Source organism: Zingiber officinale, chromosome 7A (assembly GCF_018446385.1).
Source record: "Zingiber officinale cultivar Zhangliang chromosome 7A, Zo_v1.1, whole genome shotgun sequence".
Taxonomy (NCBI): Eukaryota; Viridiplantae; Streptophyta; class Magnoliopsida; order Zingiberales; family Zingiberaceae; genus Zingiber; species Zingiber officinale.
The window spans coordinates 138,142,559-138,161,751 of NC_055998.1; the positions used below are offsets into that span (position 1 = coordinate 138,142,559).

General features: G+C 44.0%; 2 protein-coding genes across 2 annotated transcripts; one reads left to right on the top strand and one right to left on the bottom strand.

The window, feature by feature from the left end:
- The first annotated feature begins 409 nt into the window (after nt 1-409).
- LOC121999764 (probable receptor-like protein kinase At2g21480) lies at nt 410-2,956 on the top strand. The gene has a single exon (XM_042554403.1). It carries the CDS (start codon nt 410-412, stop codon nt 2,954-2,956), a length of 2,547 nt encoding a protein of 848 aa, XP_042410337.1.
- Nucleotides 2,957-4,717: 1,761 nt separating this feature from the next.
- Nucleotides 4,718-8,961, bottom strand: LOC122002804 (probable inactive receptor kinase At5g67200). Its single transcript, XM_042558142.1, has 2 exons — nt 7,367-8,961; nt 4,718-5,508 (listed from the first exon to the last, which is right to left on the bottom strand). Exons 1-2 carry the CDS (start codon nt 8,805-8,807, stop codon nt 4,952-4,954), a joined length of 1,998 nt encoding a protein of 665 aa, XP_042414076.1. The 5' UTR covers nt 8,808-8,961; the 3' UTR covers nt 4,718-4,951.
- Between the last annotated feature and the right edge of the window lie 10,232 nt (nt 8,962-19,193).

Here is a 19,193-nt window from a genome sequence, read left to right on the forward strand (position 1 = left end):
TTTTAGTTCGCAGGACACCGATATTTGATCGATCGGAGGACGGACCTAGCCGCGGTTTAAGGAGAAAGGGGAGGAGCGGCCCAAGCATGAGAAATGCCATCATCAATACTTTTTATAAAAATATTTTGAGGTACATAATTTAAATGATTCTTTTGTTTCTTACATTAAAAAAAATCATTAATCTGTGGACGAGAGTAGAAATAGGAGGCGGTTTCTTCATTTTCCACAAATAGAACAAACCTTTTAAAAAAATAAAAATGGCAGCAAAATACAGTTGCCAATTATGTGGAATTTGGCGCCATGAACAACTAAATATAACCGTTTTTTCCTCTCCTCCCCTCTCTTCCTTCCCGCCCGACACCGGGAGGGGATCGGAGAGAGGCGCATGCGCCGCCGGCGAATCGCGTCGATGGGAAAAATGGAGGCAGTGGATTGGTTTATCTTCCTCGCCATCTGCGTGGCCTGCGCTGTGGAGTCGGCAGCGGCGGCGGCGCCTTTCGCCCCTGCGGACAGCTTCCTGTTCGACTGCGGCGCCACCTCCGGTGCCGCAATGCCTGACGGCCGAGTGTTCATGACCGACGAGCAGACCACCCCGTTCCTCGCTGCCTCCGACGAAGTCCGTGTCTCGGTCCCCTCCGCCCCCGGCGTCCCCTCCCCTCTCTACCTCTCCGCCAGGATCTTCCATGGCGAATCCGCCTACAGCTTCACCCTCGCCCGCCCTGGTTGGCACTGGATCCGCCTTTATTTCTTCCCCCTCGACAACTCCGATTCCGATCTCACCGCCGCCATCTTCTCCGTCTCCACCGATGATCTCGTCCTCCTCCATAGCTTCTCCGTCGACGACCCCTCCGAGTGGGTCCTCAAGGAGTACCTCGTCAACGCCACCAGCCCCAACCTCACCCTCCGCTTCTCCCCGCTCCACGACTCCGTCGCTTTCGTCAACGGCGTTGAGGTTGTCTCCGCCCCCGACGCGCTCGTCCTTGACACCGCCTCCACCATCGCCCCTGTCGGCGACATCGTTGGCCTCTCCCTCTACGCCTACCAGGTGGCGTACCACATCAACGTCGGCGGCCCGCCCATCACCTCCGCCAACGACACGCTCGGACGCTCCTGGGTCCCCGACGACCCCTTTCTCCAGTCGCCGGGGGCTGCAGAGCACGTGTCCGTCTCCGCCGGCATCATCAAGTACCCGGAGGGCGTCACGCCGCTCATCGCGCCCAACTTGGTCTACTCCACCGCCGTCAATATGGGAGACGCCGAGGTGGCGAATCCCAACTTCAACGTGACGTGGCACTTCGCCGTCGACCCCGCCTTCGCCTACTTCCTCCGCCTCCATTTCTGCGACATTGTCAGCAAATCCCTCAACGACCTCTACTTCAACGTGTACATCAACGGCCAGATGGCGATATCCGGCCTCGACCTCTCCACGGTCACAGGAGCGCTCGCTACGCCGTACTACAAAGACATCGTCGTCAATGCCTCGGTCGCGACGGACCGGATCACGATCCAGATCGGCCCGACGAAGGAAGTCACGGGCAGAGTCGATGCTCTGCTCAACGGCGTCGAGATTCTTAAAATGAGCAACTCGGTGAGGAGCCTGGACGGAGAGTTCGGTGTCGACGGGTCGAAGGTCGACGACGGCGGCGGCGGGAAATCGAAGGCCGCGGTGGCGGCGGTCGGATTCGCTATGATGTTGGGCGCTTTCGCCGGCCTCTGCGCGATGATGGTGAAATGGCACAAGCGGCCGCATGACTGGGAGAGGAGGAGCAGCTTCTCCTCCTGGCTCCTGCCTGTTAACACCGGGAACACCAGCTTCGTGTCGTCGAGCAAAGGCTACGGCCACGGCTACAGCACGCACAAGAGCAGCGGCTACACCTTCTCCTCCACCGCCGGCCTCGGCCGCTACTTCTCACTGGCGGAGCTCCAGACGGCGACCAAGAGCTTCGACAAGAACGCGGTGATCGGCGTCGGCGGCTTCGGGAACGTGTACATCGGCGAGCTGGAGGACGGCACGCAGGTAGCCGTGAAGCGGGGAAACCCGCAGTCGGAACAGGGGATCAACGAGTTCCAAACCGAGATCCAGATGCTGTCGAAGCTCCGGCACCGGCACTTGGTGTCGCTCATCGGTTACTGCGATGAGAGCTCGGAGATGATCCTGGTGTACGAGTACATGGCCAACGGCCCCTTCAGGGACCATCTTTATGGCAATGGCTTACCTCCCCTGACTTGGAAACAGAGGTTGGAGATTTGCATCGGGGCGGCGCGGGGGCTGCACTACCTGCACACCGGCACGGCGCAGGGGATCATCCACCGCGACGTGAAGACCACCAACATCCTCCTCGACGACAGCTTCGTGGCCAAGGTGTCGGACTTCGGGCTGTCGAAGGACGCGCCGGGGATGAACCAGACGCACGTGAGCACGGCGGTGAAGGGCAGCTTCGGCTACCTCGACCCCGAGTACTTCCGGTGCCAGCAACTGACGGACAAGTCGGACGTGTACTCCTTCGGCGTGGTGCTGTTCGAGGCGCTCTGCGCGCGGCCGGCGCTCGACCCGGCGCTTCCGCGGGAGCAGGTGAACCTGGCGGAGTGGGGGCTGCAGTGGAAGCGGAAGGGCCTCGTCGAGAAGATCATCGACCCCACCATCGTCGGCACCATCAACAAGGACTCGCTCAGCAAGTTCGTCGAGGCCGCCGAGAAGTGCCTGGCGGAGTACGGCGTCGACCGGCCGTCCATGGGCGACGTGCTCTGGAACCTCGAGTACGCGCTGCAACTGCAGGAAGCGAACCCGCCGGAGCCCGAGGAGCAACAGCCGACGTCGAAGGACGACAACACCAGTAAGGCAGCGGAGGCGGCAAGCACGAACGCGGCGACGCCCATCAACCAGTCTCTGGAGAACTCGAGCACGGAGATGGCGAACGAGCTCTTCGCGCAGCTCGCCGGAATGAAAGGACGGTGAAGGAGCGGAATCAGCATCGGCGCGTCAATTGTGTAACTTGATCTCTGTCTCTCTACCTCTTGAGGGTTTAATTGTTGTGCCACAATATTTAATATTATTGATTCATTAAAACTTTTACTGATAAAAATTGAAAATCGCAAATAAATACAGACGGTCGACGGATGATCAAGCAGGTTCCCGGTGAGATTTGAATCTACTAAGTTTATCCCACCATTTACTATAACATCATAATTTATAATTTGTCGTTGGTTATTTATCTCTCCGTATTAGTTCTAGGACGAATTGAAAAGGATACTGGGAGCGAACATATTCATCTTTTTTACTATAATAATTTATAATTTCGATTGTTCTCTAATAATGATGATGGAATAATTAAGATATAAAATATTATCATAATAAAATTAAAGTTAATCATCACATGAAAAATAATTCTTCTATCTATACCTAAATTCAACTATTCTTCACTTCTATAAATCTATTAAATCTATTAAATGATAATCAATTTGGCTATACCATGGCACCGAAAATATATGAACTAATGTAATGGGGGTGCTTCAACAAGGAAAGTTGCAATTTTGAAGCAAATTGTGAAGGATTTTTTTTATTAGTTTGATAGTATAAATAAAAGGACAAGGACGTCCTACAATTAACAAATCATTAAATATATATATTACTTTTATAAAAAAAAAAAAACTCATCAAATGAGCTCCACACCATATATATGTATATTTAATCTCTAGAATATCCTTACTTTCGGCCATAGCTATTATGATTGAGATTTTAATAAATTTAAAATAATTTTAATGAAATTTAAATAATTTTGATTAAATTGATAAAGAGTATTTCAATAGGATAATATTTAGGGTTAGGGTTTAAAGTTTAAAATTTAAGATTTAGTTGTAACTACTGTACAATTATTTTATCATGATTTTAACCAATTGTAAGTACTGTACCATTATTTTAAAATGATTTTAACCCATTTAAAATAATTTTAATGAAGTTTAAATAATTTAGATTAAATTAATAAAAAAACTATTTTAATATAATAGTATTTATCTTATTATTTTTTATTAGGAATCTACATCTTTTAATAGTTAATTTTGATGAACTTTAAAATCAGATTATGTTAATATTTTTTTCACACCAAAAATAAATTTAACTTATTAGTAATTTTCTCTAGTTATTTTTATATAAAAAAATATGCATACCAGATTAGCAACACCGTGAGAATTTTATAAATATTCTAACCGACAATATTAAAAAATATACTTTTCTCGACCTTTTGACTAAGATCAAATATAATATTTATTATTATCAAGTTAATATCTGATATAAAAAATTAAATTATTTTTTTTATAAAAGAGAATTTATTACAATATCTTGTTACTGGGATTCTCGAGCCAGACATATTTTTACCAAATCCAATTTATGGGCGTGTGTGCGATAAGTAGTATATAATAATTATGTGTAGCTACTGGATATTGAAAAACTTTTAAAACAATGTCAAAATAATAATAAAAAAAAATTATTTTTTTGATATAGAACATTTTTTTTTTTTTTTGACCTTTTTCGTTTTTTGGAAAAAAAAGAGATGTTGGATGGCCTTTTGATATATACCGAGCAAGATAAATCTAGTTTTAAACTTTTGATCCCACCAAATACCGGTAAAAATTAATACTTAATCTCTTTATTTAGTATATTTTCCCAACTATGATAACAGATCCTACTATTTTTTAGACTCAAAAGATTGCTCCAAGATCAACAAGTAAAAGATATTTTAGCAAACTAGTATTCAAATAAACAACAAACTAAATCACTCTTACAAGTAAACAGCTACAAAAGTACATGAGCAATGGACTTAGAATTCCATGATGCAGCAGCAAAGCAGCTACAAGTGCTAAAGAAATCTTACCACATAAACCTTTTGATTTGGGGTTTGATGTTCCATCTGTAGACTACCCAAGCTGGTTTTCTTCATAACAAACCCAGAAAGATTTAGGAAAGTGAGGCTGAATCGCTGTCGTTGTCCCCTGTGTCGGCCTCCTTCACTTCCTGAATCATTTTCAGGACCTGCCATGTGGTTGGCCTACTGTCTGGAGAAGGTTGTAAGCAAGCTGCAGCGATGTGGGCGATCATCGTTAATTGCTCATCTTCTCCGCTGTCTTCTCGTGTTGATCGAACCCAAGAAGGTAAACAGGCTGGCATTGTGGCTGGATGTTGAGATGGGGATTCCCCTGTGAGGAGTTCCAGTAGTACCACACCGAATGAGTATATGTCGGATTTTTGAGTTAAAGGCCCATTCATCCGTCGGGCTTCTGGTGCTTGATACCCTGAGGAGTCGTCTTCGATGTCAGATGGCTCCATGAGGAATGATAGGCAGTTGTCGGTGAGACAACCCTCAAAATCAGAACCAAGAAGGATGTTGGAAGATCTAATGTTGCCATGAACTAGACGAGAAGCTTGGTGGATGTAGGCAAGGCCTTGTGCAACATCTTCTGCTATTTTTAGACATGAGGTCCAGTGAAGAGGCTTTGGCCTTGTCGATCTTGAGCCTGAAGAAGAAATTAATTTCCACAAAAAAATTGAGTAATCCAAGAGAAATGAGAAAAACCTGTATGACACAAACCATAGGAATCGACTTCATTGGATTGGTATTTCAAATAGCAAAATAGTTTTGCAAAATCTAATAGAACATGATCGCAGCTAAACTCAGAAATCATGAGCAAATAATGGACAGAATTTTGTTTCTCACATGATCGCAGCTAAACAATATATTCAGCCATTCTTTAAAGGCCTAGCACTCATATATGTTCCTTTCTAGCAATTAGTTAGGATTGTTCAGGGTTTAGGATTTGGGGTTTAAAAGCATTTCTTTGAAAAACAAAATAGTGATGTTCAACGTTAACAGGTTTTACATGTTCTTGTATATCGTATTTCTTTTCTGAAGGATGGAAGTTTATTGAGTCTCATTGCACTTGTAAATTATGTGTTCGTATATAGAGAATACTATTGTGAATCTTGTTCCAAGCATTTCAACTGTCTTACAATGAAGTGATTGACCTATGTTGAATTAATTTGATACCTAGATTACTAGAATGATAAAACCCCAAAACAATATCTACAATGATAAAATAAAAAGGAAAGAAGATTCAGAAGATTGATTTCTGAATTCCAATAGCCGAAAATTATTAATCAGCCAAGTCAAATAAAGAAAGGAGAAACACTACTTAAGTTTGAATTAATTGTTAAATCAGGATTTTAACAGATATATCTCAAACCAGTAATTGATAAATGTGCTTTAAACCAATCTATCACACTATCATTTAACACATTGCACAACACTTAAATTGAGCCGTCAAAAACTGATGAGGTTAGTTTGTGTTGTCAGTTAGGCCTGTGTATCAAGAAGGGAAACACCTGAGGTTCAAGTTCCCAAAGAGTCAGTTTTGTTTGACATCTGAAAGGCTTTGGGACACACATCACCACATCATTCCTCAAATTAAAATATTGAAAGAAAAACTAGATTTAATGCCATTTATCTTAATTTTGATTAACTTATGGACATGTTTACTGATGTGTGAAGATGAAGTGTTGTCATATTAAGTGACGTGCTACCCCCGTTTGGACAACAGTTAAATTGATTATAAAATGATATCATGACAGTGGATTAACTTTGTTATATGCTAATGGAATATTGTTACAAGCTTAAATTTAGTTACTAAACCCGAACTATATTTCAAAGGTTCTAACAAAATACGGAAATCATTCTTCAATTCAAGCTGCAAGAATCAAACATAGTGCAATGATATGGAGAACAAAACAAATGAATGCCATAAGAATTCAGAAAATTGATTTCTAATAATAGCACACCAAAACAAACACCAAGTTGATAGAGGAAAAACTTCGAACATCCAATAAAATTAAAGAGCTATTTTGAAAAGTTTGACCGATTATATATTTCATTATTTTTTTCAAGAACCAGATGAATATATGGACCATGGAAGCAATAGAACAATAATTGTTCCTAAAATTTGATAACAGACTAGTATAAATATAGCCAGATGAAAGAAGTTACCAGGTGAATGAAAAACTAAAGGTAAAGAGAACAAAATGAAACATTTAAATCAAACTCGAGAGTCAAATTAATGCAGCTAAATTGTACTTAAATCAGAACAAGGGAATGATACAAAAATACTAATTCAGAATGGTGACAGACATAGAAGAAAACCATATTAATAAACTCAACGAGCAACAAAAAGATAATTTTTTTTTTTTTTTGAAAATGTAACATCAAATTTTTTATCACGAGGAAAAAAACAACTTTTAGGAAGCAAAATAGTTCCAACAACTAAAAACTGCAAGCAAAACATATAAACGGATTCGAAGACAATGAACGAAAGAAGTTCATACCATGAATCAAGGCCTGAAGGCTTCCATTGGGTTGGTAGTCGTACACCAGCAGTCTCTCTTCCTTAGCTTGGAAGTAAGCCCTCAATGACACCAATTTAGGGTGGCGCAGCTTCCCCACCACGTCCATGTGCCTCTCGAACGCCTCCTTCCCTGTCGCCGCGAGTTTTGTCGCGTCCAGCCTCTTCACTGTCACAATAAGATTGTTCTGTAACACTGCCCTGTACGTCGTTCCTAACTTCCCCCTCCCAAGCATCTCGGCCGACGACTTCATCAGCTGCTCCAGCGCGTACACCTGCGTCTCACCGGCGCAGAACACCAAGCATCCACTCTTGGCCAGCTTCTTCACCTTCTCCTCCGACATCGCCTGCGCCGCCACCGAGACCAGCTCGTTGTTTCCGCTTTCAATTTCCTCATTGTAGCTCTCCAGTGGCTCCACTTCGGGCTTAGCTGCCTGTAAGACGCCATTGCTACTGCGGTTCACTGGGCTCAGGATCTCACCTTGCCTCATTCTCTTCCTCCGCCTCTGCACCGACAACAGCACTCCGAGGATCCCGATTGCAAGCATGGAGCAGGCCAGCAACCCTATCATGATGACGATGGGCTTCTTGTGTGTCTTCTGCGGCGACGACGACGCGGCCGCGCCGGGGAGATGGATCCCTTGATTTAGCCCTAAAACGGCGCTCACAGGTGCTGGCCCGTTGTGAGAGCCATTGCCACTGCGGAAGAAAAGAATATGAGAGTCGTTGCACTCCCTCTTGACGATCCCGCCGCAGAGCCCAGGATTGGCGGCGAACGCGGAGGCGTCAAAGGAGGACAAGACGGCGGTGGAGGGGATCGGTCCGGTGAAGTTATTGAAGGAGAAATCGAGATTTTTAAGGGAGGACTGATTCAGTGCGGGAATGGTGCCATCGAAGCGATTGAACTCGAGCCGGAGGGCTCTCAGCCTGTCGAACGCCGCAAGCTCCGGCGGGACAGGTCCGCTGAGATGGTTGTAGGATAGATCAATGGTGCGAAGGCGGCGGAGGGAGAGGATCGAGGCCGGGAACCGGCCTCCGAAGCGGTTGCGGCCGAGGAACACTGCCTTGAGGTTTCTCAGCGGCGAGAGGTCCGGAATGGGGCCAGCAAGGGAGTTATTCTTGAGACTAAGAACCCGGAGCTGGTCGAGGCGGTCGAGAGTACCTCCCGGAAAGAACCCGGTGATGCCAGCGCCCTCGAGGACAAGGCGGACGACGCGGCCTGCGGCGGAGCAGGAGACTCCAGGCCATCTGCAGTGGGTTTCGGAGGCATTTTCTGCCAATGGGAGAAAGGCCAGGCAGTTCCCGGGGTCGGCGGCGGACTTGAAGGCGAGGAGCGCCGAGGCGTCTCCCGAGGAAGCCGCAGTGGTGGTGCAGGGTAGGAGGATGATCAGCAGCGGCGCGAGGAGGATCAACAGGGAGCGCATCGTGACGGACGGCGGCGAGGCGATGACTTCGTCTCCCCTTCTCCGGCGCTACGTCTCTCCTTTGTTATTCCGTCGATCGATAAAGGAGGAATGTGGATCAGCTGTTCGCATCGGGACAGGAACTGTCTCACTTTGTCTCTGCTTGCTTATGAAGCCTCGCTGTCACATGGATGGAAGAGTTTTATAAATTAGCCCTCGTTACTAACGGTCCGATCCATTCTCTTTCTAATTTGAAATTTGAATATTTTATCTGCAAAATTCTAAAAAAGTATCTCCGAATTTTAAATTTTCCAAGCAGATACAAAAAAGCACCCTTATTATCATTTTGGTGAAAGTTTTTTTAAATATCAAAACAATATTTTTCATTCAAAAATATCCTTATTTCAATATTATTGTCAGCAGATATTATCCTAATAAAATTTCTTTAGTTTAGTAAAAAAAATACAATATAACCATATTATATTAAAATATTTTTTTATTGACTCAAATTTAACTAAAATTTCTTATAGAACATAATATCATTGAATGATACTGACGAGTTGGAATGATTTTAATTGAATTTATATAATTTTGATTAAGTTAATAAAGGTTATTTTAATATTATTCCATGTATAATAATATTATTAAGTTAAATTAAAAAGTAATATTGAGTCAACGTAATCATAACTAGTGCACCGTTACGGAAAAAAGAATATTTTCAGATAAAAATATGATTGACTATTGTAGTATTTTTTTAATATTTTTTTTAAAGGAATGCTCTTTTAAAGAAAACAATAATAAGTGGATGCTTTTTAAATTATTATCCTATTTTACTTTTTACAAAAACTTTAAATATTCCCCAGCCATGCCTCCAACATATCCTCTGGACAAAGTCACATTGTTCTCTGCTTTTGTTTTCTCTCACGCAGCCGCCCGACGCCCGTTGTGTCCCTCTCTTTTATTTTGACTCCTCTTTTCTGACGACAGTACAGTTGGTTTGTAATTTTTCTCTCTTCTTCTTCAGGAGAGATTCCCCCCTCCCTTGTACCTTGTTTTGTTTTACTCCCTTCTACCTTGTTTTGTTTTACTCTCTTTGTATCATTACTAAGTTTATTGAAAGATGATGGTAAAAAATAAATACGTTCATTCTTAACATCCTATCAATTTATCTCAAAATTAACACGAAAAAAATAAATCACGAACGATTAATAATGAAAGTTCATCGAAAGATGAACTTAGCCGAGGTTGCTAATGAAGAAGATAAATTTCTTCTCTTTTACTTTTTTTTTTCTCCCTATTTTCGGTCTTTCTTTTATTTTTTTCAACAAGCAACAATTTACAAGTTGACTTTCTTCCCTTTGCCAACCACAACAAAGAGTAACTTATTCCTTTCTTCTTGTAAAATATAAATTTTATTTAATTAAATTATTAGTTAGGTTAATTATTTAGATCAGAATGAAGATATTATATATAAGAATATTAAATATTATAAGTGATACGGTACATAATGGTGGGATCCGATAAAATCGGGTAGTCAGAAATTAAGGAGACATGACAGTCAGAAGTCAAGGGGGTGTGACAGTCGATAGTTAGGGAAATGAGAAGCAAGACCATGGGATTACGTAGCAACATGGTTCCCGGTCGGGGTGCTTGTAGACCAGGACTCCAGATCATACACCCTGGTCTAAAACATGAGGGGTAGTTGGAGTAATATCTGACCAGGATCCGATTGGTCGGGTTCTCACAGATCGATTATGTCCAAGTCTGGTTCTCTCAGCAAGTTAACTCCCAATCAGCCAACTCCCGGTCAGTTCATGGACGATCTCATCACAGCTCTCGACCCCTCAAGCTTTAGGTCAGGTATTATACCCAACATAACAGCCTGACCTGCCCTGTTCATTCCCGGTCGAGCCAAAAGGTCGGGACAGGAGGTGTTACACGACAACGAGATCAGGGAATCGTAACCACCCGTCAGAGAATAACTGCTGAATGTCAGAGAATATTCCAACCGTCTACGGTCACCTACGAATGGAACTTTCCTTCAGTCTATAGGAGAATGCCACGTGTCCTCTATCACCCGATAGGTCCTGACACTCGACATTCTCTGACATCAGTCAAGCTCCAGAAGGTGCGCACTGTCATATTAAAAGGGAGATTCTCTCCCTTGCGCAGGTACGCTTTCTCGCACATTCGCACTTGTCTTCTACTTTCTTTCTCTTGCGTACACTGTTCTTTTGGGGGAAAAGTACCTGATTTGAGCGTCGGAGGGCCTGTTTCGGGGACTTTTTCCTTGGTTTCTGGCCTCTAACGACCGTATGTTTGTCTGAGTGTGTGCAGAGCTTAGGTACCGCCAGCTCAGTCATCATCGTCCATTAGCATCATGTGGGAATCCATTTTTGGAAGCGCATGCGAGAAAGGTGTCTCAGTCGCCCCTCCGTCAACACCAGCAGCAATTCATCCGGCCTTCATTCGACTCAGATTCAGGACAGCATCAATTTGGTACCGTCTGTGAGAACTTTCTTCACCTGTTCTGGAACGTGAAGATAGAGACACCAGACGGATCAACGTGACCATGACGGCAGGAAAATACGAGCTGTTCAAGGAGGCCAAGAGGTGAGCGGCTTCCGAAAAATATACCACTACTTCGCGATCGTATAAAATTCCAACAGTTTCCAAGGACCCGACTCATGTTTCTGATAGAGGGTCTAAGAGGAAACAACCTGAAGAGTTTTCCCCGAGCTTTTATCGAGAACCTGACCCAGACTATTATCACAAGTGGTCGAACTGTTATAATAAGAAAGAGCAACCGCAGGCCTCTATGACGGAAAGCTCCTCGCCCAAGGACTCAAAGAAGGGGAAAGACATAGTCCTCAGGGAGGAGCCTCGAGGAGAGCCTGATGAGCAAGTTCCCTTTTTTCTAAGGGTACTAGAGGAGAAACTACCAAAGGGGTACAAGCCCCCGGCCATTGGAGAGTACGATGGTAGCAAGGATCCGGAGGATCATCTCCGCAAGTTTCGGAATGATGCGCTGTTGCATCAATACAGCAACGCTATTAAGTGTCGAGTGTTCTTGAATACTCTATCTGGCTCGACACAGAAATAGTTCGATGGATTGTCGAACGAATCCATCACCTGTTTCCATGATTTCAAAACTATCTTCCTGCGCCACTTCACCAACAGCAGGAAGTACTAGAAGACATACCACTGTCTCTTCGCCCTCAAGCAAGGATCGGTCAAGCCCTTGCGAAGTTATACTAAGCGCTTCAACCAGGTAGCCCAGGATGTCCCCTCCGCTACCTCGGAAATACTGATGAGCGCCTTCTCTCATGGACTAGTAGAGGGGGAGTTCTTTCGAGATCTCATCCGAGACCCCGTGAAGAATTTTGATGAGATGCTGGGGAAGGTCGCTAGCTACATCAATGTAGAAGAAGCTCAAACGGCTCGGCGAAAGGTGGACAAGGTGCCTACTCCCGCCAACAAACCAAAGAAGAGGCCACCCCAACCACCAACTCAACCTCTTCCTCGCGCCCGGGATGCCCGACCACCCTTCCCTCTCGGTCAAGATCTCAGGTCGGTTCCACGTGTGGCAGCTGTCCAAGGCCCAAGGCCCGGACCATGGGGCGGCGTTACTGTACTTACCTTACCATAGGTCTCACACCCATGCCACAAATGATTGCTTTCAGTTCACCCGAAACTCTCGGCGCGCTACTGAGCTGGGCTTGCCTCCATCTGACTACCTGAGATCATACCTAGGACTCAGCAGAGGATGTTGGCCAGCCAACAGCCCGTGGCAGGTCAGTCTGGCAGACCCTTGCCCGACAATGTGGTACAAGGGAATCAGCAGCCCAGTCGCAACCAGGAGCCCGGGGAAACTCGGGAAGAGGAGAACAGGGGAAACACGATCATCCGTGAGATTGGCATGACATCCGGGGGGCCACAGATGGAGGCTCCGCTAGGGCTCGGAAGTCTCACGAGCGGCGCCTCAAGATACACACTGTAGGATGCAGCCGGGAGCAAGCTGTAGGGCCCATCATCATCTTTGGGCCCCAAGACCTAGAGGGGTTGGAGCTCCCTCACGATGATGCTCTAATAATCAAGGTCGTCATCGCCAACAGTCGCGTGGCCAGAGTTTTCGTGGATACTGGAAGCTCTATCAACGTGCTATTCAAGAGCACGTTCGAGAGCATGTAAATCGACGCCAGTGAACTCCAGCCCGTGGCTACTTTATTATATGACTTCACTGCAGGTAATGAAGTACGATTCATGGGCCAGATCAAGCTAGTCATATCTTTGGGTAGCAAGCCCTTAGTGAGGACGCGGAGCAGCACCTTCATAGTGGTGGATTCGCCATCCTCATACAATGTCATCTCAGGGAGACCGACATTGCACGAGTTCCGGGCGACAGTCTCCACTTTTCATCAGAAGATCAAATTCCCTGTGGGAGACCAGGTCGGGGAAGTTAGAGGTGAGCAATTGGTCTCTCGCAGGGTGTTACATTGACATGGTGAAGGTGTTGGAGTGTATACTGAAAGCCTAAGCTTTGTAAACATTCATTATGAATAAAGAATCATATTTGGTCAAATTGTCTACATTTAGTTGTAGTTGTTCAATTAATTTATATTGTAGATAACATAGTATGTGGTGTCACATGCAGAAGATAATGTTATCAGTACCTTATAAATTATAAACAGTAGCTCGTGACCAAAATGGAAAGGAACAAACCATTAGAAGGTCGTAGTGTAATTAGGTATCAGTTTATCTTGACTATATAATTACACTAGTACACTCAGAGTGTATTGAGTAGGACCATTTGAGGTCGTTTCTTTTATACCGACTTTATAAAGAAACAAAGACCTCGGTTATTATGGAAGTGTGTGCTCTTAATCCTAATATAATAACAAGCACATGTATTTGATATTTATTTCTTTAACTTATCAATGGGTGAGATTTAGTTCGATGAATCAATAAGCCCGATAAATTGGGAAATGATATCACTTATAGTGTGTGTTGTTGATTATAGAAGGAAACTGTGTCCTAGAGATACTAGGTTGATAATGTCCTCAAGAGGAGCTCATAAGGATTGTCATGTTAAACCCTGCAGGTGGACTTAGTCCGACATGACGATAAAGTTGAGTGATACTACTCTTGGACTAAGATATTAATTAAATGAGTTGTCAGTAACTCACTTAATTAGTGGACATTCGATATCTTAAACACAGGGAGACTAACACACTCATAATAAGAAGGAGCCCAAAAATATAATTTGGGATTGGTGCAGTAGTTCAATAATAGTTCTCTAGTGCAATAAATTATTATTGATAAAATTAAGTTGTGTGTTCGGGGCGAACACGGGATGCTTAATTTTATCGGGAGACCAAAACCAATTCCTCCTCTCGGTCCCTATCGTAGCCTTTTATTTATAGAGTACTATACCCACCTATACCCACCTTCTATACCCACCAATAGGGGGTCGGCCAAGCTAGCTTGGGAACCAAGCTAGGGCTGGCCTAGGTATAAATTGTGGTGGCCGGCCCTAGCTTGAACCCAAGCTAGAGGGGCCAGCCATATTAATTTAAAAAGGGATTTTAATTTTAATTTTTATTATGTGGGAGATATAATTTATTAAAGAGAATTAAAATTAAAATATCTCTCTTGTAAAAGATCTACAAAAGATTAAAGAAAGAGATTAGATCTCTTTCCTTATTTGTAGATTGGTGAGATATTTTATTTTCTCTTTAAAAATTATTCACATGTTGTAAAATTAAAATTATAGAAATTTCCTTTTATCAACCATGAAGAGATTTTTGAAGAGAAATTTTAATTTTAAAAATTTCCGGAAACAAATTAGGAAGTTTTAATTGTTGATTAAAACTTGTCTAATTTATCTCTTTTAATGTGGCCGGCCATTAGAGATTAAATTGAGAAATTTTATTTTATTTTTCTCAATTAAATCATGTCAAGGAAATTAAGGAAATTTTATTGTAATTAAATTTCCTAATTTGCCTAGGTCAAGGAATATAAAAGAAGGGGTGAGGGTGCCTTCACAAGACACAACCTCTATTATTTCTCTCCCTCTTTTATTCCTTGGAGTGGCCGGCCATCCTCTTCCTCTCTCCCTCTTTGTGGTGGCCGAAACTCTCAAAGGCTTGGAGCTCTTGTGGCGGGCGGATACTACTTGGAGAAGAAGAAGAAGAAGAAGGAGAGAAAGCTAGCATCTCTTGGAGCTTGGTTGGTATTTTGTTCTTCATCCTTGGTTAAACTTTTTGTGGCCGAACCTAGCTAGGAGGAGAAGAAGGTGGTTGGTGGTTTCTCATCTCGGAAGATCGTTGCCCACACAACGTCCGATGTTAGAAGAGGAATACGGTAGAAGATCAAGAGGTCTTTCTAAAAGGTATAACTAGTAATTTTTCTTTCCGCGTCATACTAGTTATTTTTGGAAATAATACCAAATACAAGAGGCTTACGATTCTAGAATTTCGAATATGATTTTCGATGTTGTGTTCTTTTGTTTTTTCTTTTCCTTGTGATTTGATTGTTCTTTTCGGTTAACCTAAAGTTATTTTAGGAAATTAAATATTAGCTTTCTATAAAATGTTTTGTCTAGTCGGTGGTGGTTGCTCCCATATCCAAGAAGGACATGTGCCTCGCCACGTCAGTACTGGGAACCGATTATGAAAATTAATATTTAATGGAATTAATAACTTAAGGTGATTTGGGTCGAACGTGTTAAGTTCCGCAGGAGACCCAAGTCAAAACCTAAAAGAACGAATAGATTAAGTTTTGGATCAAACGTGTTAAGTTCCGCAGGCGATCCAAAATTTAATTTAAAAGAACACATGGTAGCTAGGAAAAGGTTCAGACCTTTGTACAAAACTTTTGTACAGTGAAACCTCTAGGTTTTTCGAGTAGCAACCAACAGAAGGTGGTCGTTACATCCGAGTAGCAACCAACAGAAGGTGGAGGCTCGCAAGGCTCAACGAACTCAGGATGGTAGGGTCCACGTCATTCAAGAGGAACCTTTGCCTATAGCAGAGGAGCTCATCCCCTGGGCGGAGGTCCAGCTCTATCCTGATTGCTCGGAGAGCACGACCCACATATCAAGCGACTTGCCTATCGAGACTCGCACTATGGACGTCTTCGCTTGGTCACCCGAAGAACTACCTGAGGTCAAGCCCGAGGTGGCTGAGCATAGATTACACTTTCTGCCTTATTCCCAACCGGTCAAGCAGAAGAAGAGGAACTTCTTGGTCGAGCAAAATAAGATCATCCAAGCTGAGGTGGATCAGCTCAGGAAAGTAAGTCACATTAGAGAGGTACAATTCCCGTCCTAACTCACTAATGTGGTCCTGGTAGTTAAACCCAACGATAAGTGGAGAGTCTGAATCGACTTCCGAGATCTCAACCGCGTTAGCCCCAAGGATTGTTACCCCGCTGCCCAAGATTGATCAGATGGTGTACTCGACCTCAGGATGCGAAAGGATTTGCATGCTTGATGCTTATCAAGGATACCACCAGATTCCTCTGGCGCAGGAAGATCAGAAGAATGTTAACTTCATCACGATAGATGGTACCTTCTGTTATACCGTCATGCCTTTTGGATTGAGGAATGCCAGAGCTACCTGCTGTTGGTGCGGGAAGCATCCGACGATCGAACTCGTGTTTTGATAATGGAAAAGAATTCAAAGTTAAGGTGTTTTGTATTCTAACAAGTCTACTTGAGGATTTCAGGTAAGTCCTAGCTGCGGTTAGGCAAAGGGATAAACCCTAGGGGGTGGTAACCCTATGCGGAAAGTCTTGGCAGGTCGATGACTTCAGGCAAAAAGTCCTAGGGGGTGGTAACCCTAGGTGGAAAGTCCTGGTGTCGCGAACCAGGTGAAAGACTGGACTAGCCGGGAAGCGGATGTCCAGCAGAAAGTCCGGAAGTATCGAGTGCTGAGCAAAAGTCCAGTCGATCTGGAGGATCGCACTGGCAACAGGTAAATCTCCTGAGTGGAGTAGGTGAGGACACGTTCCCCGTAGAGGGAACAGTAGGCGTCGGGTCGACCTAGGGTTTCTGGTCGGAAATCCGAAGTCAGACCCAGACAGTCCGGAGACTGTCTTAAACAATCTTTATTATCCATACTGTTATTTTGTGCTAACTTTGTGTTGCAGGATGTTGTTTGGGACTAACATGTCTTGCAGGTACAAAATAACGAAGATTTGCCTCGGATGAATAGTGTCCGAGGCGCCTCCATGGGGCTTGGAGGCGCCTCGGGTTCAAAATCCTGAGCTAGCGCAAGGAGCAGGCTTAAGGCGCCTTGGATGGGTTGAAGGCGCCTTAGATTGATTGGAGGCGCCTTGAAGAGGTTGAAGGCACCTTCAGGTTGCGACAGTCAAAGGGTTATCACAGCGAGCAGATCGGGATAAAACTCTCGTTTAAGGCGCCTTGAAGCTTGTTTAAGGCGCTTTGAACACTGTTTATAAAGGGGGTTCGACCAGCAACTCAAACCAACGAATTCTAAGTTCTCTTTCTTCAACGTGCTGCTCCGAAAGACTCCCAGAAGTGCTGCTACAAGTCTCCGACGACCCAGAGCTCCAAGATTTCTCTTTTCGTCGTCGGTATAGATTTCTTTTATCGCATTTCTTGTAATACTTAGTTTGTAATAATCGAGCTTATAGTTGTTGCCCACCGGAAGCGATCAAGGATCGCGGACCTTCGAGTAGGAGTCGCCTTAGGCTCCAAACGAAGTAAAAATCTCTTGCGTCTTTGTGTGTCTGTTTTTCCGCTGCATTAACTCTTACGCGTTTTACGATTTCGATACGAACGAAATTTCCGCGAGCGCTATTCACCCCCCCTCTAGCGCGGTCTCGATCCAACAATTGGTATAAGAGCGGAGTTGTTTTGAACTGGTGCAACCACCATTCAAAACAGTTTTTTTTTCGTGGTATTTTGTTTCGGAGTCAATTAGAAATTAGCTAAAGTTCTAATTCTTTTCTAGTCAGTGTTGCTCAAAGTTGGTCAATACCACTTGAGCTCATTATTTTTTCTTCTTCCACCCGCACTACTGATCCAAGACTCGGTCTTGGAACAGATCTCTTTGTTTTTTTATTTGTTTAGGTCTGAAATGACTCAACAAGAAGGATATAGCACTGTTCGTCCCCCACTATTTTCCGAAGAAAACTTCAGATATTGGAAGGGGCGAATGGAGATATATCTGAAGATCCAGTTCGACACCTGGATGATAGTCAAGACAGGACTTCAACTTCCAACTGATACAGACGGTAAGCCTACATCCTGTGAGAACTGGGAGCCAGCCTTTATCAAAAAGGTGGAAGCCGACGCCAAAGCTACCTGCACCATCCAGTGCGGTCTTACCAAGGAAGAGCTCAACAGAGTCGGTCCCTTTTCAACCGCAAAGGAACTCTGGGAAAAGTTGATCGAACTCCACGAGGGCACCACAAACACAAAAGTAAGTAAAAGAGATTTATTATTTAATAAATTGTATAATTTAAAAATGCAGGAAGGTGAGACGGCGAGCCAGCTTCACGCGCGCATCCAGGACATTCTCAACTCTCTTCATGCAATTGGACAGAGAGTCGAAAACCGGGACATCATAAGGTACGCATTAAATTCGTTTCCAAGGAGTACATTGTGGGCATCAATGGTAGATGCCTATAAGGTCTCCAAAGACTTATCTTCTTTAAAGTTAGACGAGTTATTTTCTGAATTTGAACTTCATGAACAAACTAATACACAGCCATCCGAGAAGGGTATTGCTTTGGTTGCAGGTACGAGTCGAACACGGGAATCAAGAGTACGGCGAAAAATTGAACCGGAATCAGAAGACGAACCCGACTCAGAAGATTCAGAAGATGAACTGACCAGCGAACTCGTGAATCTTGTGAAGAAGCTCTACAAGAAGAAGAAGGGCTTCAACAAGAAAGATCTGAAGAAGGCAGTTCAATCCAGGGAGGCACAACCGAACTCAAAGGTAAAGTTCGAAGTCACTTGTTACGGGTGCAACCAGAAGGGGCATATCAAAGCCAACTGTCCCAACCAAAAGGAGGCCAAAAAGCAAAGAAGAAAGAAGGCCCTGAACGCAACCTAGGACGAATCTTCTTCGGAGGACGACGACGATGAACTTGATCAAACAAGTCTACTCGCACTGATGGCCCGAGATTAGATCATCGAGAGCGAGAGCGAGTCAGAAGCCTAGTCCGAGCAAAGCCACGGATCCGCATCCGTTTCAGAAGGGCCAGACTCCACTGTAAGTATTCCAAGGCTTAATAATTTAGTTAATTACTTACTTCGCAAACTAGCTAAGTCAAACCTTAGGATTAAATCACTTCTAAAGGAAATAGCCGTCCTTAAAGAAGTGACAAACACTAATTCTTTACCTGATCAAGTTCAAACTGGAAATTCTACTC

Coding starts and splice junctions, on each gene's coding strand:
- LOC121999764 (XM_042554403.1), top strand. CDS start 410: ATGGGAAAAATGGAGGCAGTGGATTGGTTTATCTTCCTCGCCATCTGC.
- LOC122002804 (XM_042558142.1), bottom strand. CDS start 8,807: ATGCGCTCCCTGTTGATCCTCCTCGCGCCGCTGCTGATCATCCTCCTA. Junction 5,509..7,366: donor CCTTCAGGCCTTGATTCATG/GTATGAACTTCT, acceptor TTTCTTCTTCAG/GCTCAAGATCGACAAGGCCA.